This window comes from Strigops habroptila, chromosome 8 (assembly GCF_004027225.2).
Source record: "Strigops habroptila isolate Jane chromosome 8, bStrHab1.2.pri, whole genome shotgun sequence".
NCBI lineage: Eukaryota > Metazoa > Chordata > Aves > Psittaciformes > Psittacidae > Strigops > Strigops habroptila.
This window is the reverse complement of record NC_044284.2, coordinates 51,412,761-51,439,516: the sequence shown is the minus strand read 5'-3', so window position 1 is coordinate 51,439,516 and position 26,756 is coordinate 51,412,761. Positions and strand designations below refer to the sequence as shown.

The following is a 26,756-nucleotide window of genomic DNA, read 5'->3' as shown; positions in this document are numbered from 1 at the left end:
TACAGCGAATAAGCAATTTAGTGAAGGTCACTCGGTGGGGATCAGTAACAAAAATCCCTGAGCTAAGGTAGAAGACTCTCCTTTCCCTGACTGCCAGTTCAGCAAGTCTTAACCAGCACTGTGAAATTCAAGAGTCAACACCAAAGTAAAGAACAGAACTGTTTGACTCTGCAGCCAGGTAAGATTTTCTGATGACTCCTCTTCTGGCTCGGCCACTCTCAGCTACAGAGGGAATCTAAGGCAACTCAGCTCTTACTGCAGATGTCTCAGCTCTGTACTTCAATGACAAGGGATGACTTTGTGGCTCTGTCCTTGTTCCAGTTGAACAGCCATGCTGGACTAAGTCCTTAAATAACAGAACTCCACTTAGAATCTCTGAAAGACACCTGAGAACTCACTGGGTAAGTGTTAAGATGATGAATATTAGAAAGGAATAGTGCTGACAGAAAAATTAGAAGCATGATGAGAATTTCCAAGTTACGTTGCTTAAGTTCTTAAATTAAGTCTACGAATTGTCCATTTTGAATTTAGATTTATTACTCCATCAAATTGAAAACAACATACAGGCTACCAGAGTCTTGATTTCATCCCATGTTTGCATCAAAAAAGAAACAAGCACAACTGCAGACATGTCAGACCAGGAGCCCAATTAGAGAATGGAAGAATAGAGATGCATTGGAAACCTTGGGATATGTGGCTGTGCTCCTCAAACAGTGCAGAATCAGTTCAACCCAGCTCAAAACACTGGGAAGAGAGAGAAGGAGTGAGGAGAATGGGTCCTACTACTGACAGTACTGTCTCTGGTCATGTGAGGGGTCTGCTGATGGAGAAAGGTCTCCTAGAAGTCCAGCCACAAGCAGAAACATTACTGCAATCAGGTGCTCTACAAAGAATACAGTCACCTTTTTCAACATTATAAAAGTAATCACTCGCTTGCCAAGCTCATCTTGAATTAAGGGCAAGCTCCTATTTCTTTATACTAAAAATGCTTTTTATGGGTCCAACCTGAACCACTCACAAATGAAAGCTTCATGAAAAGTGAAGTGAGAAGGTCAACTGCCTGCAGCATCACCTACAACAGACCTAACGAAGGGCCACCAGAGCTCCTGTGGGGTATACTGAGCGTGACTTCCTACTGAACACATTGAAGAAGCACCCACCCAGCTGATCCTCTGGCAGCACCTTGCCCGCACTGGAATGATGCTGTAACAGGGATAAACACACTCCCAAAACAAACCTGGAGAAAATAATTATTAACAATCAAGATCAAAGTACAGGTAATGGAAAGCATGTGTACCTTTTGAGACAGCTGCTCTGTACAGAGCTTTTATTGCTACCTGTTATACCTCAAGCCATAAAACCAATTGTTTTTGCAAAGTCAAATAATACAGACCCCTCAAACATCAAGGGCACCAATTTTAAGTTCATGGAAAGAAGCCAAAATGCAGTTCAATCACTGCAGTAGGTAAAGTATGCTGACATTTGAACGGTGCAGCACAAGAACTGATGGGAAAATTGGGAAGGCCCTTTGTCTCAGAGTGCAGGATGGCAGCAGTTTCCAACACAGTGCAGCCAATTGACAAGAGCAAATCTGGAGCCCACAGAAAATGCAGCATAACAAAGCTCCTCTTATGGAACAAATACCAGGCAAAGGAGCTCTTCAAAGTCACACAATACTGCTACGAGGTGGATGGCAAAACCTGCTGCAGCTGAACAACACCACTCCAAACAAATCCAGCTGTTTCGTCATCTTTTTAGGATGAAGCTGTTGAGCCAGGCGTTTGCAGCACAGGTAGCATGTGGCACCTAAAAGGTGCATTTAAGTTATATGGCAGCTTGGGAAGAAAGCCTGAACACACGCCTTTTCTCTGAAGGGAGAATGGCAGATGATACAATGAGTGTGTTTTTTGGTAATATACAGGTAGTGTTCAGCCTATGAGAAGTTAATACCAAATTAACTCTGACAGAACAGAGGAAAGTTTAAGGCTCTGCCAGCTCTTCTCCACGTCTGCTCACAACATATCACTTCAGAGAGGCTTATGTACAAGCTAAGACATCAAAGTGCAATTTCGTTCCCATTGCCTAGACCAGAGTAACTGCAGCTACTAGACTCTGGTCTTAAGAGATTCTAGTTTTATCAAATCAACTATCCCCTTCATCAGAAAACTATTTAATACCCTGAGACCAGGAGTTGTGGACATGGGAAAAAGAAAAAAAGCCATAAAGGAAAGCTGCTATCTCCTTTCAGAATCTGCTTAAGCCTTCCAATACTGATGAACAAGGTACTCCACCACAAAAATGGGACAGAATACCTCTATGCAAAACAGTGGTTGTGCAAATCTTTGCTACTCATATCAGCCTCCTGACCCTATAAAAATGTAGGGCTAAGTAAGATTTTTCTTTATAAAAGCTGTAGTTTATTTCTTTTCTGATCAAGAGTTGTATCACTACACAATACTACATTTTATTGCTAATCACAAATCGATGCACAGGGGTTTCAGAAGAGTTTGGTTTATAGCGTTCCTATGTAACAAAAGGAAACAAGTTACAAATCCAGACTTTGCAGACACATTGCCACGTCCCTATAGAAGCAGGGATGCATTAGGTCTGTTTCACTAGAAAATTCTCCTCTTGAACTGTTTCTGGAGAACACGTAACTGTAGTTTTCTCCAGCAGGAAAAGTCAACCCATCATTCCATGCAAAAAGAAGGTGGCCAATCTGCTCCACAGCCTAAAATCCCCTTCCTACAGAATGGGAAAGGAACATGTATTTACACGGCTCCTACTGTGGTGTGTTAATGCTTAAATTACTAGGAGCAACTTGGTTCATCTTCCAGGTACACCTACTACCCAGCTTAACTCAGCTTCCATTTGCTGGGGTAGCAAGTTCTTTCCAACACAATGGAGATGTGCCCTACTAACACTCTATAAAAACGTGTGGTAACCTTTGCCAGGCAGGAACACAACAGCACTCCTGCTTCAGAAGAGCATTGCACAGCCTTTCAGTAATACATCAGTGCATGCTTTATCTGTCCCAGACCCAATATTAGCTGTTGTAAGCAAAAGCCTGCAGCCACAAGACAGACAGCGCTACCACACAAGAGGTACTGCACTGCTTCAGATACCACTGCCCTGTCATCCCCAATACTGTGATGCTTGGATTTCAAGAAGGAAGAGTTAGGACTCTGTCCCTTTGGTCATTATTGCCTTTGAGGGGGTAGGGAGAAACTCAAAACTCACTCTTTGGGAGCTGAATGCCTATTCTTGTTAGAAGGCTGCACTGCACAGGGCTCCAGACAGATTTCATTGATTCTGAGGCACATACTATTACAATTAAATTTAGGATTAAGTCAAAAGAAGCATCAGAACAAAAATATTAAATGGAGGGTTAAATAATTTGTCCTATAGGATTCAATTTCACATTTCACCTGTTCACACAAGCACCTCCTATCTGCTTGGATCTGAACAGCCTACAGCTCAACTCTCAGAAAGGAGGTGCTGAGAAACAAAGAGACTGAAGCTGCTTGTGACAAAAAGATGGGATATAAATATAAAAAGAGGTTCAATTTCAAGCACCAGTAATACTGCCTGCTCAAGCCCAGGTGTGGTCACCAGGGAGACTCCCAAAATACAGGAACATTATTCAATTAAAACAATAGACTGTACTATTCTGCAGCTGCCAAGATTCCCGGCTACAACTCCCAAAAGAGTTTGCCACCTGTCAAAATTGTCTCTAATAAAAAAAGCAAGACTGCTTGACGAGATGAAAGCAACACCCCCAATGCTGGCTTATTCAGTAAGGACCCAACTTCAGACCAGGAGTCTGCAGGCATCAGCTTCAGCAAATGGGATCTGTTTCACTATCCAACAGCTGCCTTTCAGCTACTGCAGAGCATCAGCTTTTTAGCTTCCTTAAAAAAAAAAAACAAACAAAAAAACAAACAAAAAAAACCAAAACCCCAACAACAAAAAACCCTGGATTCAAAGCATCCAAATATGGCCTGTTGTACTGGAACGTTTAAATCCTTGGGGAAGGCGGGAATCTTCTTCCTCTGCCACAGGAAGCGCTTACTCCATGATGGCCCGGTACAACGCAGGTTCGATGTAATCTTCACGGTAGCGTGAATTGATCACTCTCTGTCTCTTCCTCTCTTGTCTGACCTCCTTCTCTGCAAAGATCTCTGTGAAGCGCATATCTGAAGCTATTGACTAAGAGACAAAAAAGCAGAATTAGTCACTAGAACACAGATCAAATTCCTGCCTCCACATCCGCCTACTGCATGTAAGGAAGAACCAAGTCAGGACACTTGGGAACATTCAGCCTTCTTCAAAAACTGACCACACACAAGAAGAAAAATATTTAAAAAACCGAATTTAAAAGTCGGGGGATAAGTTTAAGTAAACTGTAATCAGAGATCTAAAGAATCGCAGGTTTCAAATTTAACTGAGTAGCTAATTTAAGTTCACAAGCAGTCTCTTGAAAGAATAAACACACTCATTTGTTCCAACTTTCAAGCAGTCTAGTACATTTTGTGCCTTATGGGGCAGGCATGTTTTAACACCTGGTCACAGGATTCATCTATGATACATTCTTCCCTCAACCTCTAACAGATTCTGCATTAAGGTGTGCACAATCATGCTGTAAAGCAAGATACCCTAGCATGCTGTCCATAGTTAGGTGTTTTATAGCAGGAAGTGTAAAGCAACAGAAGAGGTCCCAAAGAGGCTGCAGGATCTCCATCCTTGGAGATAATCAAAACTTGACTGAAGAGAGCCCTGAGCAACCCTATCTGACTTCAAAGTTACCCCTGCTTGGTACAGGTGACTGGAGCAGAGACCTGCAGAGGTCCTTTCCCACCTGAATTGTTCTACAATTTTAAGAAGTGGCCAGCTCTCTTGATGCCACCCTATCAGCAGCTTTTACAAACAAAGGGTAAGGGAAGGAGCTTGGCCATTCTTTGCAATGGGAACAGACAATACGACTTACAAATATAGGCATGAAAGGCTATCAAAGTGCTATCCCAAACAGTAACTATAAACTCCCATCACTGCAGAAGGAGAATTAAAGTCTCTTCAGAGCGAGAACTTTGCTTTTGTAGCCTGATCAACCAAGCTTCACAACAACTGAGAGCGGGAGATTGCAATCTCTTCCTGTCATGTGCTCAGTTTACTGTTCAAGGACAAATGAAGTTACATGAGCTTCTTTAGTAGAAGCTTGTACCCTGTTTACCTACCAGCCTGGACTTCACTCTCTTAGGAAGCTCCTCTTCAAGAGTATACACGTCATCCCTTTTCACCATCAGCTGTGACCCATCTTCAAATTCCACCTAGAAGAAAAACAGAAGTTGTTTTTCCAGAAGTCTCAGAAGTTAGAACCTTCCTGAAGCTACCCAGAACTTGCCTTCTCCTTCCCATAGAGGCCTCTCATGAAATAATCTTCTACCACTTGAATTTTATAAGATACATATGTAGGTATGCACACTGCAACAGACTTGAACCAAAACCTCACCAATCCCCTGACAGTAAAAGCAGTCCAGCAAGTTTTGGCATATTCTTGTAACACCTGACAAGACAGCCTGGCTGGTCACTTTAGTAGGGCCTGAACATTGATCCCTTCGGATCAAGTGTGCAAGGCATGATGCACTCTCACTGAACAGAGAAAAGCAAAAAAAAAACCCCAAAAACCAAAAAACCCAACTTATTTTAAGTAGTTCAAGCTACAGGAACAAAGTCTGCAGAAGAACTGCAGACCAGCAATTTTTCAGAAGCTGACATTTTCATGTAGGTAGCCAGATGCAAGTAGAGCTGAAAGCAACCAACTTTGCTTTCTACTCCAGCAACTGTTCCCAGCATCTGGCATTGCTGACAACACTGAATAACTTCCCCTGAAGTTTTTAAGCATAACTCTCCCATAGCTCTGCTGGCTTTAAGAACAGCCCTGTTAACATGATCAGCTTCAGTTCTGTACCTGGTACATCTGGATGGCATGTGATGCGACAAACTTGGCTCCGTAAACTTGTCCGTCTGTCCATCTCACCTGCACAACCTCCCCTTCGGCAGGGGGACCTAACTGAAGACAGTCTCGACTCTATTGCATAAATGTGAAAGGTGGGAGAGACAAGGAGAAGGTAAGCAGCTTCCTTATGTGAAGATTCAGCAAAACTCCAGGGAGTCCATCCCAGTTACACTGCACACCACCCCAACAATTACTCCATCTTAGGGATGGAGAACTAGGCTGAGACACATCCATCTATGTCATCTGTCTTTAAATCCCAATAGCGGGCCCAACTTCAAAGTACTTCACGCAGGAATGGTATGCAAGTATCAGCAAGTCTTCCTTCAGACCTACCATTGCTAAGCAGCCAGAGATGAGCTGCACTCCCTGTTACACCTGTTCCTATGTTGCCCTCAGTTAAGTCAGACTCATATAACACCCCTAAAGCCATCTTGCCCCACATGTCAGCCACAGTCCTACCTAGGGTTGGAACAATTACCAAATCCCCTGATACGTCTGCTCTGCAGCAGCAACAATTGCCTCGCATCATGTGCCCTCTACCGGAGCCAGACTCCCACTGCACAACATACCACAATGTCTTCTGGATACAGGTTGTCACTGAAGGAACCATCATCAAAGTTGACCTCGTAGAAAGTCTCCTTTGCAAGGCTGACCACTTCACATTGATAGAAACGACCATTCTTGTGCTTGCTGATGACTATCTGTCCAGGTGACAGATCCTGGAGTGCAGCCTTAGCTCGCTGAGAAGAGAAAAAAAAACGTCATTTTTTACACAATGACTCAATAAAGAATGAGTTGAGGACCATAGCTCGAGTGCTGGTGGACAAGGAAGCAAATTACTTTTGTTTAGGTTGAGTAACTCAAGACACTGTCAGCAGCATTTTTACAAAAGTTCTGCCTGTGGACTTTCACATGCTTAAAGCTTGATCTGTTAGATGCTCCTGTCCTTTAATTTACTTAGTAAATTAAGCTGTCATTCTTCAGAGCAATGCGAGGCCTTTACAGTAAATATTCTCCAATAGACTGTTGTGGGTTTTGATGGCTAAAATGGCTACATGAAAACTTAATAAACTAATCAATCACTTAAGAAATTCAATAACCACTGATGCAGCCTGCTGGAGCCGCAGCATTAACTCCTGCATAGTAAGTATCACAGCTATTAACACCATATATTTTATATTAACATATAAAAAGCACTATTATTTCTCATTACAACAACCACAGGAGAGATGTAATGCTCTGAGCCCTTCTGGGCTGCAAACCAAAATAGAATAAAGGATCTGACTAAGGTCACTCAGAGCAGCAGCAAGGTTGAGATCAGAATCCAAGACCAACACCAGTTAGATTATACTGAACATTCTGAGAGAGCCTTCAATGAAGTATTAAAAGAATCAATCCCACAATCTAGAACTTTTCAGTCCCTCCAAGATCCTGCAGTTCAAATTCTAGGGAATCACCCATCTACCCACCTCTGACTGAGATGGAATCTTATGCCTGAAGCAAGTAATGAAGACAACAAATGGCCAGTCATCAGGCTGCATCATGACTCCTGCTGCTTGGGCACAGCTGACATGAAAGGATGTGGGACACCGACCATGTGAGCACTGTACACAGCAACCCGCAATTCTCTTTCTTCGTTTCTTGCAGAAGATGCATTTCTGTGGACAGGAAACTAGAGGTTTAAACTAGCTTTTACTCCACACAAAGGGCTAGCTGGTCTGAGCCTGATACTGTACTGTGAGAGCACTGCTACTTTCTGATTAAAAAGCAGCAGAAAGCTGCCAGTTCTAGTTTATGACAAGGCAATAATTCATAAAGTAAACCCACAGACAAAAACAATGTACATTAAATATCTACTGCTGAACATGCACAGAGCATGCAACCCAAGGGTGCTAGCAAGGGTAGATCTTGGATTAAATCACCCTATAATGCTCTGAAATCAACAGGGCCTTTCAGCTCCTGGCTAAAGTTACAGAAAGACAAGCACCAAGATTAGAATAATGAGCAAAGACCACAGAACTAACAGTTAAAATTCTATCACTACCATCAGTGGCCCAATTACACCTGGGTCAGGCCTGATGGGCTATTGTAGGAAAAGAATGTTATCTGTGATGCATTAGCATATGCGAAGCAGTTGAAATAATTTTGCCCTCTAGGTAAGCTGTTAGAAGAGTTAAGTACAGTTGCTTTGTTGCAGAAGACATTCACCCATTACACGAATGCCTCACATATCCTGAAGCATCTCAGTGCTCAATAGCATTCAATAAAGCAAGTTAAATACTAAGGATTAGAAAAATAACAACAAAAATCACCATTGTAACACTGTGTAAATGTCGCTTGCCACATACTGAAAACTGTGCCCCCTCACTGGCTTCTCATCCAAATAAACATACACTAAAATAGGGAAAGAAAAAACAGCAACAGGGACAATTGCTATTTCCCATACAAAGAACAGCGCAGATTAAATTGTTCAGTCTGGAGACATGACTTGGGCTTGCAGGGATGAGCAAAAGTCTTCCGTATTCTGAACAGACTGGAGAGACACTCTGAAACCCCACCAGTGAAGCACAGGTGATCCTTACCAGTCTGAAACGTTGCAGGGGGATTTTGCCAACATCTACAGGACTCCGCTCAGCAATGTTCACAAATTTTGCCTCCAGTACAGCTACAGCACACATCACATGAACCCATCTGTCAGGACAGGAGAGGGAAAAAAGAAATTCAGATGCATTAGGCTGCCAGAGTACGTTTTGGAGCTTAAGTAAATACAGGCCTGTTGAAGTTTGCCACAAATATCATGATAAATAGCCTCTGAGAAGTAGCAGTGTAATCTTCCTTCCTCCTGCTAGTAACAGGGCACACGTAGGGCAAAACCAAGACTTCTTCACACTTCCAGAGTACTACTAACAGGTTAACAGGAGAGCAATTTAGTGCGGCTAGTGCTCGTTGAATACCTGCATTATAAAAGCCTGCCTGATAGGACAACCCAGAACAGGCAGCTGTATGCACTAAAGTTGCTGCAGAAGTATCCTGAATTTCAGTACCTTGTGCTACTTAAAGCAATGGTTGTCCTTTGTCTCCATGGCCACCACACATTACATGGAGTAACCAAAATCCTTTGTGAGAAGGTACTGAGAGATGTCATCTCATCAGAAACCTCATTTTTATGTGGTACATTTACACCTCTGCACATTACACCTGTGTGCTATAAAATGCAAAGCAACCAGAAGAATGAGTGTGGCACTACCTGAAGAGACAAAGATTGCTGTGTGTGAACGCAACAAACACACTTTATCACATAATGTATTATCATATAATACAGAATATGAAAGGTGTTGGTCACTCTATTCCACCAAATGCAGTCACTGGTTTTACTAGCTTACCCTCAGCTACTTAGGAATTGAGCCTCTCTCCTAAGATCAAAAAATCTGGAACACTCACTTGTCATCATTGGCTCTCTGCAGTGCTCCTCCTCGTAATGAACACAAACAGCAGTCCTGGCACAAGGAAGAAAGCATTAGCTGTAAGAGTGAAGTCCAGAGCAGTACACTTGCTTCAGAACTTCCCCCTCAAAATGCATACCCAGAAGAAGAAAATGGTTTCAGTGACAGAAGAGAACTCCCTTGTACAGATCAACCCTTTAACTCTCACAAGCTGCTGCCCTTAGGGCAACAAATATAGACTCCAAGTCTGGTGAAAGCAAGTAGAACTACCACTGAAGACTTGTTCAACTTGCTTGTTACAGATTACTTTTACAACTGCAATATCCTATATCCTTTGAGGATGTGTAAAAGGGTCTGGAAAACCACGAGCAAATACAATTTGAAAGGTTAATCTGTTCTGCTGATCTAGAGCTTTCTGAGGGAATCCCATTCTTCCCGTCTTCTTCATATGTGCACACCTCCCCAGTTATTAAGAGAAGTTACTTTCTGTTTTAGAAATAGTAGCTACCATAAATTAAGACAGACAACGGAGCTATTGCCTTGCACTACTTAAAAGGATTATAGCATTATGGCTTAAAAAGCACCAAAATGCAAGAGACTAACTCCTAAACATTTTCTGAATTGCCTTCTATCCATAGAGAGAATAAAAAAATCCCAAACCAACACCACCATGGAAATGAACTTTGTAACCAAGTTCCCAGACATGTCAGGCTCCATCTGTAAGAATCTTAGGAGAAACTTTACCTCTTCTAAGGCATTTTCTGTACACCTGGAGCACATCCAGTCTTCAGTGGCCTTGTCAGGGGATACACCATAACAACCTAAACCAGACACATCTCACTTAGAAGCTTACTTAAACTCAGACCCATTCCCCCAGGGCCAAGAAGTAAAGCAGGAATTAAAATCAATGAGCCTCAGGGTGATGCAGATATTTGAAGTTATCCATGCAGCTAACTCTGTATTTCAAGAGCCAGCACTAAAATGTGTACCATTCAGAGAAGGGCTGAAGTTAGTCTACTTGTACATTAAATAAACTGGTAAAGGCTTGCTATGATGGACAGACTTACTACACAGAACACTAGAGTTTAGGGTCAAGTCTAGATGCACTCACTCGCATGAACACAGACATCGCAGTTCTTGCAGGTGATGAGTACGCTGGTTCCATCCTCCTCCAAGTAGGGGGTTGAAAGATTGAGGTCAGTGCTGCAGCCAGTTGCAGTAAAGCACATCTCAGGAATCAGGGGTTTGGTTCGGATCTTCCCATCCACCGCAGCTGGAGTTACTCCAGAGCTTTGACTGTTGCCTCCACACTCTGCCTATAACAGATGGACGGGGAATTTCAGTTTTACAAGTAAAACTGTCTCACATCATCTTTACTTACCCATTATTCCATACATAAATCAAGTTTAAAGAAAGAATAAAGGTGCTGAAAGACTGAAGAGTTAGTAGGTTAGGTGAAAATAGAGTTAAGTTTATAAAATCCTCAGCTGCTGCAGCTTCAGAAATTATTTTCTACCAAAATGGCTAAACATAAGTTCTGAACAGTATCTCTCTGAAGAGCAACAAGATCAAACCGCATTTCTTCTGACAGAAGTGATAGAAACACCAAGCCCACCTCATGTTCTATGGACAATACCTCTGCTGCATTCCCAACCCCCTTAATACAGAGGATAACAATACTGCTATCCAACACTGTACATTTATCTTACTTCAGAATGGGAGCATTATGATCACACAGAGAGATACCTACTGTAATACCCGTAATTTTTTCCTAGCGTAGCTCTAAACAAGTCTAATGGGCTTTGAAGCTAATTTATTCCTGGGAAATACAGACTAAAAATGTAGTTTCCCAGTTAAACTCCTCAGGAGACTTTCAGGCTAATCTTCTGGAATTTATCTATCTAAACCAATGTCAAACCAAACAGCAATTACACGTAAAGTTTACAGAGACGTGCTCCCATTAAAGTTCCATTCTTAACAGTTAAATAGAAATTAATCTTTCTCTTTGAATAAATGTTTTGAATCATCTTTTGTACCTCACAGGCCACCACAAACGTAGTTTGCCTAATCTTTTAAAAATATTATTAGCAGAAATTGCAGTAGCAGAATGAAGCTGCACTGTCCCTCCTACAGTGCATCAAAGGGTAGGAAAAAGAAGTCCACTTAAGGATCACAGTTGGAAGAAAACTGACATGTTTTCAACAAGCCTTGTTTTTAAATTCTGTAAAACTTACTCATTCACTCTGAACATTGCATGTCAAGCAAAAGACTAAATGACAGAGGGAAAGCTGTAACAAAGTTGAAGAAGATAGAACCATTTTCTTTCCCAAGCAGCTAGATACTTTTCTTGTTCACAAAGGAAAAGTGAATATTTGTCTGGCATTTTGTGCCAATTTTTTATTTGAATGGGCAACTGAAGTGAGTTCCCAGACTTGCTATAGACTTTCTGAAGTTGGAACAAAGAACCTAACCACAGCTCAAATCTTGGAAGAGTTTCTGCTTCACTGCCCGGTGTGGACAGACATTTGAAAACCTGCAGCTACAGTATTCTGCTTAACAGCATTTAGAACTGAAAAAATAAACTTACAGAACTTAAAACTGTTGACAAATTGTTAACTTTATACACTGTCAGCACTAGTGAAATCCCCAGGTACTATGCAGCTTCTATGTAGAATTTCCAGTCCTAACAAGAACCTACCTTCAGACAGAAATAGCAAGATTGAACACAAACTATGGTCTACGGTTTTCATGGAAATTAGGAACTATGCGCGAAAGAAATCCTCAACAAAAATTTGAGGTCTTTATTTCCAAAACTGTGGTGAACATATTTCTAGTGCCACTATAATCATAGTGATCTCAGATGAATCAAATACGTTTAGCATATGGGAAGGGCAAAAATATCTCTGAATTGCAGGTCTAACACACAATCAGACAACTATTCAAGCTACCTTACAATCTGAGGCACACCAAAAAATTCAGTATGGGACTCCTGCCTAAGCATTCAATCAACATGACAAAGGGCTTCTGCAACCAACCCCAAGCTATGCATTGCTACAGCTGCACTTCGTTAAAGCACATTTCCACAGGCCACAGCTATTGTCAATATGGATATACTCCAAGACAAGACAGCTTTCTATCCACAAACAGAACCCTAAATCCTTTTAAGTAAAAGGTTCTCTTCCCTGCCAGCTCCCCAGAGTCCATGTGCTATGAGCGGAGTTAAAGTGTTGTTTTTAAGTGTAGAAGTGAAGGTGTCAGTCTGGAAAAGGGAAATGGGATTTTATAGTCAGCTGAAGCAACATTAAAGCTCCAGTCAGTGGTTCAAGCAAAAGCCACAGACACAAAAGCTTCTGCTGAACAGCTGAGCGAGCTTCTGGGAACCCACAAGCAGTCCATCACAGGTGTTGTGAGGTTCCCAACTGTGCTCTTCTGGAACAATTCCTTGGGCAGACTGCAACACTGATACAGCTTTTGTTAACCAGCAATACGCAAAATGACATTTTTAAAACCATGCACCACAGCAGCAACCTCTTCAGTCATCCCCATGGTAACACCAAGAGACTTGGTCTACGTACCTGGTAGGTCTGGAAGAGCATACAAACAGCACAGTAAGGAGACTGCTGAGCCATGGTTCGATTGTATTCTTTTTCAGCCTCAAAATTTGGTGGCCGATTTTGCCACAGCTGGCTAAGTGGCTTGGCCCATGCTTCTGTCTCCTCAGCCTCTTCTTCAGGAATTAGCTGCTCCGATGCCTCTGTGATAAGAGATCATTAACTCAGTGATTATGTGTCCTTTTATAGATACCCTTCTTGCAAATGGAACTAAATAAGGCAAAGTTATGAATGGAGATGAAAGACTGACAGAAATCAAATTGACAGAAGCGTGACGGGAACCAGAAACTTGCTCTCCTTTTCATCCTTTTTAAGAGACTTCTACAAACACAGCAACCATACAGACACAAGACAGGCTTACTAGGTGAGAACAGCACCAGCTCCAAATCAAGACTAAGGCTGTCAGCCAAAGAATCCAGTGCTGTTGGATTTTTTGTTTGTGTGTTATTTGTTTTAAATCATTAATATTTACATCAATTACTGGAGTGGTCTAAGACAGGTGTAGTTATGCAAGTCTCTGGTACTAGTTTAATCTTCCTTTCAGAGCTGAGACCCCGAAGAATGGAAGAGGAAAGAAAGAAGACACCATTCAAGAGAAAATTTTAATGATGTGAGCACAAAAAAATGAGCTAAGACCTCGTGTAGGATGCAGACTCTTTGCTGACTCCTGGTTACTGCCAATTACTTCATGGAATACCCCACACAGCAGAAGCTCAGACCCTTTCTACAGTTCCCCAAAGAGCAGAAGGCTTCTTACCATCATCACTTATGCAGTCCTTAACCAAGAGTGGGTGATGACGTGGCAGCTTGCTCAGTGGCTGGCGGCGACCCTTGGACTTCTTACTCTCCTTCATTGATCTTATGTATTCCTTTGCTTCCTGGACAAGGAGAAGCAATTCAGCACTCAATTAGCATGTGTCCCTTCGACATTATTTTTAAAAGGAATTTATTTTGAACTTCAAGAAACCTCCACAAAATGTACACATGCTTCCATGATTTTACTTCCAAGAAACTCACTTCAGCTCTGAACTAAGTTTTCGAAAGAACTACTTGTAGCACTTTTGATATGGAAAACCAGATAGAGCTGTACTAGCTCCACTGAGCCATTAAAATAGAGACTTTTCACCAGTTCCAGTGTAGCTTTTTATGCAAGTCAGTTTATATAAGAATTGTGTAAAAGGCAGTAACAAAGACGAATGGTTCTTAATCAGAAGTCTCATGCATTCTGCAGAAACCCTCTGTCTGTGCGTGAACTTGAAAAAATCTCAGATTTAAAAATAATAATTTAAAAAATGTACCGTTCAAGCTGCCAATGAACTCTCACAGGCTTATTGTAAGTGAAGGAAACTTTCACCCTCTCTGCTTATTATTTGCGCTGATGTCTTTCCAGACAGAGTGGAAGAAGGAGACTACAATAGTGATTTCCCCTTCCCTTATGTAAAAAACAAGTGACACGCTGACAAAATTACTACCAAGCTGACAAGCAAGGCAATAAAGGCAATGATTTTAACAGCCCAGGAAGTCTTTCAGCAGATAAGAACACCCTGCCTCCTTTTTTTTTTGAATGTTATTCCTTTGAAAGCAGAAGCAAGTCTTAAATGCACCTTACATCTTTTAAAATCTCTTCTTTTCATAAAAGAAGCCAGAAGAGAGCGTAACAGTCATTACCTCTGATCTCCTACAGAGCTGGCTACAAGCCTTCTAAGAAGCAGAAATGCTTTTATTCAAATGGAAATTAGCATTTCCAGTTAACATCTGATGGAAAATTTGTTTTGAAATACTCCATACTGGGGAAGACCATGTACGGCCATTCAAAATTTCACCTTTTCCCTGTATGGCATATGCAATGGAGACATCAGTACCAGCAACAGAATTTCTTTAGGTTAAATATCCATGAGAACTCTTTCTTAGTTTCAGCTTAATTACCAAAAGGTTTGCCTCTTTGCCATTCCATTTCTGTGATTCCTGAGTTTTGAAGAATCATTATTGGCCTCCCACTCTCTAAACACAGACTTAAAGAGGGAAACAAAATAATTTAAAAAGACACCACCAGGTAAGATTTTAACTATTACAGCCTTCTCTTGGGGTGTCTAATGAAGCATTCGTTGGCAGTTCTTAAACACTCAGATTTACATTCTCCCAATCAATAATTTTTTTTTTCATATATATATATTTTTTTAAGGGACATACAAACGTAGATGATTTTATATAAAAAGCCCTTCAAACATCTTAATGTGCTCATAATAAAGGCTGGATTGAACTAGATTAATTTTAGTTACAAAGAGGTGTCTATTACTATAGAAAGAACTGAATCAGCCTGTAACACTACTGTGTCAAAACCACCAAGCCACCCTTTCCCTTAAAGCACTTAAATAATTCGGAGAAGTTCTCAAAACAAGGGATCTCCTTGTTTTCTAGAAGAGGTAAGACTGGTTTGTTGTTTTGATTTTTTTTTTTTTTTTTAGCAAAACCCACAGGTATTATAACCCACATTAACAGCTAAGCAATCTGCTAAGCAAACACCAGTGGAATGAAAACGTAATCTGCAAAGATAGAAAGTTCTGTCACAGCAAATTCATGACCACATAGTACAGTCTTTCAGTATTCCTGCCATTCATACCTCTGCCAGTTCTTGCTCATTCACACTGGCGGTGGCACTGGCTTTCTTTCCTGAAGTCTGCTCACTGTCAGATCCGCTGGCATCCCCCTTAGCATAGCTATGGACTGTGAGCACCCCAGCTGGCCCAGGAACAGTTCGTTTTGCCAACAGATCAGTTGATTCAGAGTCTGAGGAACCAGAATACGCAGGCGAGCTGGACTGAACACTGGGTGTTGCACTCTGCTTTGCAGTTGGCAACACTGAAGTGGAATTTGAAGCATGTGAAATGGAGAGATCCAATGCAGCTGCTTCTTGTTCTTCCTCTTCCTCCTCCTCAAGCTTCACTGTTTTCAGTTCTTCAAATTTAGCTGAGTCCACACAATCTAGAAGAAAGGATATAATGACTTTTTCTAAAGTCTGGGCAACAGAGAGACCATTTGCACGAAACCAAACAGGAAAGCAAACTACTGCACATAAAAAAGAAACATTGAGTCATATAAAGAGTAGATCATTAATTCAAACACCTATAAAACCATGGGTGGCTTAGCGAGAGAGAGAATAAAAGCATCTGCTCATTCCCTCTTCCTGTACAAGAACTGGGGTACATTAAACAGAACAGCAGACAGTGAGTTCAAAATAAACAGAGATGATCCTTTATAATGTGTAGCTAAACAGCCCAACTCCTGGCTACACGATGCTGTGGGTAAGAGGTTACAAGGGTTCATGGGAGACTCAACAGAAAAATAAAAACCCACAAACCAGTAGAAGGTTATGAAATGCAAGCTGCAAAGGGCTGGAAAAGAGAATAATAGAGGGAGGCATGACATGTTTGCCCTTTTCTTATATTGCTCCATAGGCCCCATGGTCCTTCCTTAAGAACAAGAATAATCAATCCGCTACAAGCCACATCATTTTTCCTCCAGCCTATTTATTACAAAATCACAAATAAAACATCTATAAAGCATACCAGACCCACACCATGAGGAAGTCTGCATATGCTTTACTAAGCAATTTCCATAAACAGGTCACATTACACAACAGGAATACAGAGGATCTTGGACTACTGAGGCATCCAATACATCTCGGTATGTAGGCAGACAAAATAAAAAGAGCAAAAATCAAAACCTAAACCCACCAATATCTTAAGCAAGTCACATGCAATATTTCTTGTTCCCTTTAATTCAGCTGAAAGGCAACATCTCCATGACCTACCTGGTCAGTCAGTCATTGAAGCAGCTACATGATGGCTGCCTACACCTTTGCTCTCCCCCAACATTTTGTTTTATATAGTTCTCACTGGGGAGTTATCCCCAGATAGGCCACAAAAGCTAACAGTTCAAACCGTGGTTATTTCATTTACTCAAACCAGTGGCAGAAGTGTCAGGCAAACCTGACTAACAAGCACAGCCTAAAATCATTCTAGATGCACCCTTTGGTCTTGAAAAGTCAAATGGTAATATCTCAAGTCTCATGACGATAAATTTCTGAGGTGCTTGCCTTGGCCTGACGAACTTATGTCTGAGTTTTTGAACATGACAATATTCTACTGACTAACATATCATATTAAAAAGTGCCCCAGATTCAACTCTAGCATCTTCTCTCCCTGAATAATAATACCCTGTCCCCTTGTACCAGATAAAGCTTGAGGAATGGTTACCTGGAAGCTTGAGCCTTTGTTCACCTTGCTGCACAATTTCACTTGTAGGTTTCTCATGAGGCTCTGCCATGTCCACTTCACACTGTGCAGAGCTCAGCTCCTCCTTGGGGAAAGCCTCGCTCTCACTCACCTCCTGAGGCACTTCCAGGCAGACCCTGTGCCTTTTTGTTCCTATGCGATGCTTGGGGATGCTGCGGAAAACAAATCCATATGTCAGGTTACTAAACATGTCAGCATGTTGAATTCCTGCCTGGACGCACAATATACAGCCTAGTCTGGATTAGTGTTTTATAAAACAGCATCTGGGAAGCCAAACAGTTTCCAAATTATTCTGGTGTTTTCTTTGCCTTTACAGGAGCAGAGTCAGTAATCCTCAGGGATGACTCCTCAGCATCCGTTAATTATGTGTTAGGCAGCTATGCTCTAGCCAGGCATTCTTTACCTTAAACAAAACAACCAATGAAACAACAAACCCACAAACAACCCCCAAAACAAAAACTGAAAAAAAACCCACCATCAAAGACAGCTTTAGGAATAGCAGCTAACACTGGCTGAAAAAGATTTAACTGTGAAATGATCAGCCTGTCCACCTTCCGCAACCAGGAACTGTACATTGATGTGGCAGCCTGCAGCACTGATAGTACTGGAATCTGCTTGCAAGTACTGCCTCATGATCTCAATGCACTCCCTTTTTCTTCTGGCCTCCTAGTGTACAGTGCACACTTCCAATCCAGGCGTTGGATGCCTGTCCAAAGATGAAGAACTACCTTCCAAGCTGGTGCAGTTTCTGTCTAACGCAGACTTTCGTCAATGGGGACTCAAACAGTAAAAAAAAAAAAAGTAATATTCTATTCTCAAGAAAATATATTATTGCTAACTCTGCTGCTGTTCTATCAGAATGGCAAATATTCAATTAAGCTGGGTCCAATTTCTAATAATCCAACAGAAAAGCAGAGGACTATATAAAGCATTACCTTTTTGTCTCATCCTCGTCCACTTCCTCTTTACACATCTCTCCTGTTTCCATTTCCTCAGCACACTGTTTCCCATTCTTGACTCTTTGCATGAGATCCCCTTTAAGGAACTCTGCCGCCTCTGGGGTTGGAAGGGCATGGTCAATGACAGTCACATCCTTCCCGGCTTTCCAAAGCTTGTACCGATCTGGCTGGTACTTCCTCACAAACACATCCATGGAGATCTTCACCATGTCCTTCCGACACGAGCACTGAAGTCACAGAAAATATTCAAGTAAGGCCACGTACTCAACAGTTCTGCTCTGCATTCCTTCTCATTTTGCTTTCAGGAGCTTAACTGAAGAATCCCACAGTTACATGTAATTGAGCCTCAGAACTCTCAAAACTTTCCCAGTAAACCAAAAGGGTTTATATTAAATTACTAAGAACTGAGCAGAAAAGCCAGCAAAACCAACAGAACAGAAAACCAGACGTTATCACAACAATGAAGAAAGAAAGCTCACCCTCACCAGCCTATTTACAGAGTTGCTGGTGGATGACCATTTTAAAATAAGCTTATGCAAAAAGAGCCAGCAAAACCAGAGACCCTAATGAGGAAGTCACAGCCATACAAACTCTGGGCCTGCCCAGAGCACTAGAGGTTCCCCTCATCCAGGCATGGTTACAACTAGTGCTTCAAAGCAATCACTTCTGTGTAAGTTCTGAAAATATAAGGCATGTTTGTAAGGCACCTCTACAGGGATATAACACCATCCAGCCTAAAGGTTCAGCCAAGACACTTACTTTGATAAGTGACTTAAGTTACCAAAGTCATACTTCCAGGCTAAATGATCAACAAATAACAGTTAAAATACCAGATAAAATACTGATGAGTCCTGACCACCAAGCACACCCTTTCATCTTTGGTAAGACAACCAGTCCCTCCCTCTCTTTGAAGCCTCGCTTGATCCACACAAAGCTAAAAATCCTGTTATATGCTATCCATAGTTGAAACAAGGACGTGAAACAGGAGGCTGACTGGACACTGTTACTGTATCAGAAAGCAAATATCACATCTGAAATGGAAAAAGGACTGAATTCACTCCCTTAGAACAAACCCTGGGGACTTAATGAGCAGCAGAGTGCTAGGTTATTTGTATGCAATAGGAAGGCAACAAACCACCTACCAGTACAGACTGCTTACCAGTACAGACTGCTTCCCATACTCGATCCACCGAAGAGTAGCAAAGTTGGTAGACTCAGCACAGTTAAAGCCATGATTAAAGCCAGCATGATAGCTATAAGGAAAGGTTATCATGAACTCTCCAGCCTCCTGTGTCACCTAGAAGACAATCGAGACACCGCAATGTTATTCACAACTTAAGAGTTTAATTGGTGGGTCTGAATAAAAGGAGCTCCCGCACCCCTCACGCAGTGTATCTGAAACCCTCACCCACAGATGATGGTTGGAGCCACTTGCTGCAATGGACAGACTCGATACTTACCTTTACTATTCTCCTACTTACATTAATATCTGTTTACTGGAAAGCAACACTCAACAGTCTTTTACTAAACCATGACTGGTCAAAATAACACAGAATCATGGAATCATAGAATGGTTTGGCTTGTAAAGAATCTTAAGATCATCCAGTTCCAACCCCCCTGCCATGGGCAAGGACGCCTCACACTAGACCATGTCCCCCAAGGCTCTGTCCAACCTGGCCTTGAACACCGCCAGGGAGAAGTGATTATACATACAAAATACTCTGTGACAAGCTATCTGAAGGTTATAAAGGTATCTGTATCAGCTACAGGTTTAGCCAGACAGTACCTAAGGCCAAGTAAAATTTCTACCCACGCAACTTGGAAATTTACTAACATTTCCTTTTGCTGTTCACATTCACGTACAGCTCTAGGTCAGCTTTCCACTGTTGCTCTTCAACATATCCCCATCGTCTAACAAGGTTCATGACAACAAAACAGGTGTGACAGTACTTCTGAGTAAGGACTCAAAGACTAGATCTTCAATGTGGGGGGGGGGAAGTGGGTGGCAGTTTATCACCTGAGAAAGTAAGGACATCTATAAGGTTATTCATGTAATGAAAAAAAAAAAATAACAGGGAACAAGCCATACTTTCTACAGAGGAAGCAGATCACACCAAACAAACTTAGCAGGGGACAAATCTGAAACAAAAAAAAGAACAATCTCTCTTCACTGAATACACAGGTAAGCTGTGAAGTTAATCTAATCTAACACAAGACGTTGTCTATAGTCTTAAGTTCAAAAAAACCAAAAAACCAAACATCAAACTCTTTGAGGCCCAACTGCCAGATAAATGGAGGTACAGTGGGAAAGGATTGTGTTATACCCTCCCTGTTGCTATTTTCCTCTCTAAGTGTCTGCTCTTAGCTGCTGTTAGAGATGAGACAGGGCTGCATGAACCTCTTGACTGAGCTGGTACAACCATGATTATTTCTCCACACCTTATCAAATGGGATGCCGTATTTCTTCAGAATTGACGGAGAGATGAGGGTCATCTTGTGACGGAGAAATGCTTCACAGCTTTGGGCACTTCCTGGAAAGAAACCTGTAAAGTAAAGGCAAGGAGAGATGTTACTGCTCTGCTGTGAATTCAATTAATTTTTCAGTAATTTCTAGGAAAAGTTACTGCCTAAACAGTATCTTTCCCTAAGCCTACAAGTATGGACCACCTTATTTGAAGTGTGCTAGCTTGCATCCTGAAGAAAAAGGGTAGGTCCTGGAGATTTACCTTTAACAGATTCCAGTTTGAAAGAGCATAAGGAAGACTGCACATAGAAGGCTCTTCCCTTGGCTATAACCATCCACTTCAAATCATCAATAGTTAAGAATTTTCTCATTAAAGGTTAAACAGCCCACAACTGCATTATTTGTAATACGACATTTCTCTTGTGTCTATACACAACTAAACACTCAGAAATAACAGAATCTATATTCTAAAAGGCAAATTATCAGTTCAGTCTGCCAGCCTGTGCTCTTATGAACATTACAGGCATGTTGTACTCTAAAAGAGTTGAAACCCATTGCAGCTGCACATCCCACTTTCCACAAAATGCAGAACATGAATTGCCCGATTACCTTTTGCAAGTCTCTCCAGTCGCTTCCCATGCTCTGGAGGGATAGAGTACCTGCAGTCATAAGAACAAGTCTGTTAAGTTCAAGTGACATGACAGAATCTCAAAGTTAGACTGGAAATCATAAATGGGCATTGAGGCATTAATTACTTAAAAAAAAAAATAAAAATATCCTCCATCTCCATACTTTCTCTTTCAAAGTTTGATGATACAAAGTTGTAAAACTGTATCAAGGACTTTTACCTCTCCCAATAAAAATCAAGAGCCATCTCCTCCACTGACTTTTGGTTAAGCAGGCAAGGAAGGTAAAAAGCCTTATGTATGTAATTACAGCAAAACACGAATTGAGAGAAGAAAGGGAAGAGCACCTCCTGATGCATCTCAGGTCACAGCCACGCAATCACTAGCAAGGAGGAACACAGAACAAGAGAGAAAATGGAATCATCTCTTTCAGCTGCTCAGACCAAGATGGGACTAAGTCAGATGCAATGCCACATCCTTAACATGTGCACAGCTTGTGGCGTGTTCTTTGGGGCTACATCTCTCTCTGTACTCACCTCTTCAAGTGTGCTACAAAACTCATAGTTGGTTTGACTCCAGTAAATAAACCCATCTACTTAGTTTGCTTTCAGCCTGGAATAGAGTGCTTGTTAGAGTTCCTTGTTAAATAAATCAGACTACAATATCAGCAGAGTTAACTTCTTCCACATACTACCGTGAAAGAAGCAATGGCCACAAGGTTTATCTGACTGAACTATTCTGTTTTGTGTTCCCATGCAATTGCCGCTGCATTGGGCTGTTCACTGGTCACGTGGCACTAGCTATTATTTTTTACTTCAAAGTTGTACTAAAAGGCAGCCAAAAATACTAGTTTCCAACAGAAGTGCCATGGAAACAATTGTTAAGTTGCTTGAGAAATTTATTTGTGAACAGAAGGGAATGATTCACTCTTAAAACGCAACCCATGCTACAGAAAAATTTGGGAGCCTCCCCTAAAAACAGTCACGAAAGCTCAGACAGTGGATGAACCACTCGTCAAGATCCACTAGCCTGCTTTTACATCTATGATAAACACCTACATTTCAAAATCTGTTAAAATTTGCATGTTCTCATACTGCCTGCGTATTACCTACGTATAGTTATTTTAGAGCCTCAGGAAATCATAAACAAGTTTTCCAAGTTCTGGCCCTATCGCAGCAAAGTCCACCTTATATTACAATTCTGAGGAACTCTTTACATCAGGACAGCGAATGGGCTTTCTAGAAGGTAACCAAACAAATGCTACTGAGGACAGGCACTGCTCTGCAGCTTCTTACAGATTTCTAGTGTTCTTGTCATCAGATACAACTGCAGTGCAACACTGGAGGGATGGCAATTCCTTTAGTCAACTCTTTTAACTCCACGACTTTGATGCCAATGTTTTATAGCATTGTTTTTCTACACCTAGAAGAATCTTACCATGACTTGGGTTCCCCAAAATGCAAGTAATTAATACTGTAGAGATCCATGTCCTCGGTATGCCACGCAAAGGAAGTTTTCCACATGCCAAAATATAGGTAAGGAGTATTCACTCCCTCAATGGTGATACCACTTTCGTTCTCCACAATATCGAGGATCGTGTTCAATCTGCCAATATTCCACGCATCTACATGCTGCAAAACACAGCCTCGTGTTAAACATACATTATGAACAATGGAACCACACAACTAAAATGACAGTTGCAAAAGCTATCAGACACTTGTGAAACAGCATATCAAGACAAATCGTCTACTGGCACAACTCAAACCAAGCTAGTTCAAGTAAAACAAAAGTTTTGCATGGTGTTAGCTTAGATACTGATTGTTTACTAGTCACCAGAGAACAGTGTGAGCTTGAGCTGATGTCTGAACCCTCTTGAACAAAACCACTTTTCATTCCAAACATCTTTTTTGAAAGAGTAAATTGACATAATTTAGGAGACTAGCAAATAGAATGCATGCCCTTTTCTAATGTTTATCATCCTAGCACATAATGGCTGCAGAGCCATTTGTTCCACAAAAATATATGCACCAGTGGATACCAAAGCAGTGCATGTTCACTGATCAACACCTCCAACGCTCATAAGCCTTTCAGGACAAAGCAGTATAAAAGCAACACATAGGCAACAACAGTTTTTGTTTTCTTGAACTGAACTGTATTACACTGAAGTGCTAACAAAGGTTCCTTAGAATGTTACCTCTATTAGCCCAAATTATCTGGGTTAAATGGAGAGTATGTTATATGGTTTACTGAATTCCTGCCTACTCTAGAAGCTGGAACTCTGTTAAGACTACCATTATCTCTTTCAGAAAAAGTTAGGAGTCAAATGCTACATTAGCATTTCTGAAATGTGATATACAAGGATAACCTTTACCTGAAAACCAACACAGTTTTCCTACCTTGTCATAAAGCGTGCCATTAACATCAGCACCGTAGATAGGGGCATTGAACGTAAGGTTCTTCCAGTATTTGCGTTCAAGGTCTTCAAAGTCCGTGTAGCGGGGTGTGCAGTACCTTAAAAAAATAACAAAGATACTGAAGACTTTGCAGTTTGATAACTGACGAGTCTAAGAGTCTAAACCAGTGTTTTCCACCACTGAAAGAATCGAAAGCTACAATAAAAATACCTAACGCATGCTTATCAGCCAGACCCCTACCCTAACTCCCAGAAAAGCCGTGAGAGCAACCACAGCTCTGTTCCTGTGAGACCTGGGAATAAGGGATCAGGAAGAAAATTACTTTCCCCATTTCTCAGCTTGCTTTCATTTGCTGCTTTATGCACTTCTCTTCGTCTGAACAAGTTCACTTTCTGGTTGTTGCTACTTAGCAAGGAGGGATATAATCAAAACCAGAAATGATACAAAGACCAGCTTGAAAAAAAACCCCAAACAACAAAACCAATGTGTTCTGCCACTGTAAAAGTAAAAGACATTTCCAGACTCACCTGCTAGTGAACTGGTCAAGCATGCTCTGTTTAACAACAAAACACCTGCTCTTGATGTCCATTCCCTGCTAGCTATATAGTGGCCTCTTTGTGCAGCAGTGGGGGATCAAATTTACACTCTTAACACCTATTTAATGTGGGTGTATGTGTATATACGTATTCCAGACAGTTACATATATAGCATAAAAAAGTAATTTTCACTAAATTACTCTATTAAAGAAACAGAATCCTAAGATATCTGATGCGTACTGGTCTTGCAAGACAAAACAAACGGTAGCAGACCGACTGCTGCTGGCAATTCCAATGCTATTTCTAAACAGTTATTTCAAAGGCCGTTTCACTTAAACTCCTTTTAAAGCAATCATTTTTCTGCCTCCTTTTTCATGTCAAGAACATTCCTTTCTCTGCTATTACACCCAACTATTTCGATGTTCTAGCTACTGGGAACACACAAACAGGCATCCACAGCAGAAACAAAAAGTTCTGCTGGCGCTATGCATCCCCTGTCATTAGCAGATGACACGAGCGACAAAGGCCCCTGCGCAGGCAGCCGGTCTGACCAGCACGCCTCATCTGCTCAGGGCGTTACATTCACACCTCCAAGCAGCACCAGGACCTGGCCCTGGGGAACTGGGACAACAGGACCAACCCCCGCAGTGACTACGTGTGTGGTGGCAACGTGGGCACGGACATACTTGTCGCTGTTGGCGATCCTTCGGAACTCGCGGACCGTCATGGCCTTCTTCTGGATGTTGTACTGCGTGAAGAGGCCGGACTGCCCCGTCACTACCTGCTGGATGGGCGCGGGGATGACGAGCTCGTCGATGTCATCGTAGCACCGCCGCGGCTTCCACTCCTTCGGAGGGACTATCTGCAGGAAGCAAAGCGCACCGGCTGACCGCGGGGCACCCGGCGCCGGGCACGCCCGCCCCGCCGCCGCTGCGGGGTAAACAAAGGGCGAAGGGAGGCCGAGGACGGGGGTCTCACCTTGGCCAGCCCGGCGCGGTGGGCGCCCTGCGACTCCACGTAGGCGATGTACCGGCTGAAGTCCCGGAACTGCTCCATGGTGGGGCGGAAGGTCATGATCCGTGCGCCGGGGTTGAGGCTCTCCAGGTCCGAAGCCATGTTGCCGGGCCGGCCCTGCACGGAGGAGGGGAGAAAAGGGGGGGTAAGACGGGGGGGGGGGGGAGGGGGCGGGTCACCCCGCGCACCCCTCCCCCATGCCGCTCAGGGCGGGCCCCGTCGCGCGCGCACGCCCCGCCCTCTCCGCCCGGCGGGCCAATCGCCGCGGGGTCCGCACCGGCCCTGCCTCCTCATTGGCGGAGGGCAGCCGCCCGTCAGGGACTACAGGCTCCCATTCCTCCTCACGGCGGAGAACGCCTCACCGATCCACGCCCCTCCCCCTCCCTTTCCCCGGCCGGGGCGAGCCCGTTCCGAAGCGGAGGGGCCCGAATCCCCGCCCCGCGTGCTCACGTCAGCAGCGCGTCCCTCTTCGCCGCCGCCTCCGCCCTCCCCCCGGTCCGGCGCCCGGCCGCCGTACCCCTGCGCACCACGCGCCCAATGAGCCCGGCAAGGCCGCCGACGCCACCGCGGCCGTTCCCCACCGCCCGAGCCCTGCCCCGCCGCCCCGCCCCGCCTCCGCCGCCGCAAGCCAATCGCCGCCCGCTCCCGCTTCGCAGCCAATAGGAATTCGACGGCCCGTCTGGGCGGGCCAGCGAATCAGGAGGCCGGGAGCGGGGCGGTTGCTAGGCGGGCGGGCGGAGCGCCGGCGGGCAGTCGCAAGGGGGCGGTTGCTAGGGAGGCCCTGGCCCACCCGAGGCTCCAGGGGGGCCGGGCCGGGGCCGTCACGCAGCCGCGCCGGGTGGGACCACCGCGCCCCGCCGCCCGCTGCGTCCCCAGCGGCACCACCGCGGGGGCGGCAGAGCCCAGGGTTCGCTGCGCGGCGGTCCGGGGTGCTGCGGAGAAGGAGCGTGTCCCGCCCCAGCAGCAGTTGGGTGTCAGACATGGCCGGCTGAGGCGGGAGCCGGGGTGCCCTGAGCCGGCGCAGCCTGGTGGTGGCTGGGGAAGCGCTGGGTGCTAAATAGTGACATGGTTCAGTGGTGGACTTGGCAGTGCTGGGGTAATGGTTGGACTTGATGATCTTAAAGGTCTTTTCCAACCGGGTTGGTTCTGTGATTCTGTGGTTCCAATCGCGTGTGAGTGGTGCACCGGTGAGCTCAAGGGTGCCGGGCGTTGGACAGTGGCACGCAACAGGCATGTGCCAATCAAACGTATTAACCCAGCTAATTATACTCCTACAACTTCTGTGCGCAGGCAAAGCCAAAGCAGAATTTGACACTCGGCGAACTGCTGGCAGCAAACGCAGCCTGGGGCTGGACCAGCGCCAGCACACGCTGGTCAG

The 26,756-nt window shown here is 43.4% G+C and overlaps 1 protein-coding gene across 1 annotated transcript; it reads right to left on the bottom strand.

Annotated features, from left to right (window-relative positions):
* KDM4A (lysine demethylase 4A) lies at window positions 1-25,968 on the bottom strand. Its single transcript, XM_030493873.1, has 22 exons — window positions 25,896-25,968; window positions 25,343-25,495; window positions 25,051-25,226; window positions 23,811-23,925; window positions 22,852-23,045; window positions 21,398-21,447; window positions 20,764-20,867; window positions 19,484-19,621; window positions 18,301-18,551; window positions 17,327-17,517; window positions 15,691-16,052; window positions 13,828-13,948; window positions 13,035-13,213; window positions 10,571-10,775; window positions 10,204-10,280; window positions 9,458-9,513; window positions 8,599-8,707; window positions 7,486-7,674; window positions 6,586-6,756; window positions 5,969-6,088; window positions 5,235-5,327; window positions 1-4,209 (listed from the first exon to the last, which is right to left on the bottom strand). Exons 2-22 carry the CDS (start codon window positions 25,478-25,480, stop codon window positions 4,069-4,071), a joined length of 3,180 nt encoding a protein of 1,059 aa, XP_030349733.1. The 5' UTR covers window positions 25,481-25,495; window positions 25,896-25,968; the 3' UTR covers window positions 1-4,068.
* Window positions 25,969-26,756: the final 788 nt, after the last annotated feature.

What these genes read in the sequence shown, in the direction of transcription:
- KDM4A (XM_030493873.1), bottom strand. Translation starts at nt 25,480, where the DNA reads ATGGCTTCGGACCTGGAGAGCCTCAACCCCGGCGCACGGATCATGACC. An exon ending in ACCGCGCCGGGCTGGCCAAG is followed by an intron (nt 25,227 to 25,342) that starts GTGAGACCCCCG and finishes TGCTTCCTGCAG; the next exon opens with ATAGTCCCTCCGAAGGAGTG. An exon ending in TGCTCTTCCAGACCTACCAG is followed by an intron (nt 10,776 to 13,034) that starts GTACGTAGACCA and finishes CATCTGTTATAG; the next exon opens with GCAGAGTGTGGAGGCAACAG.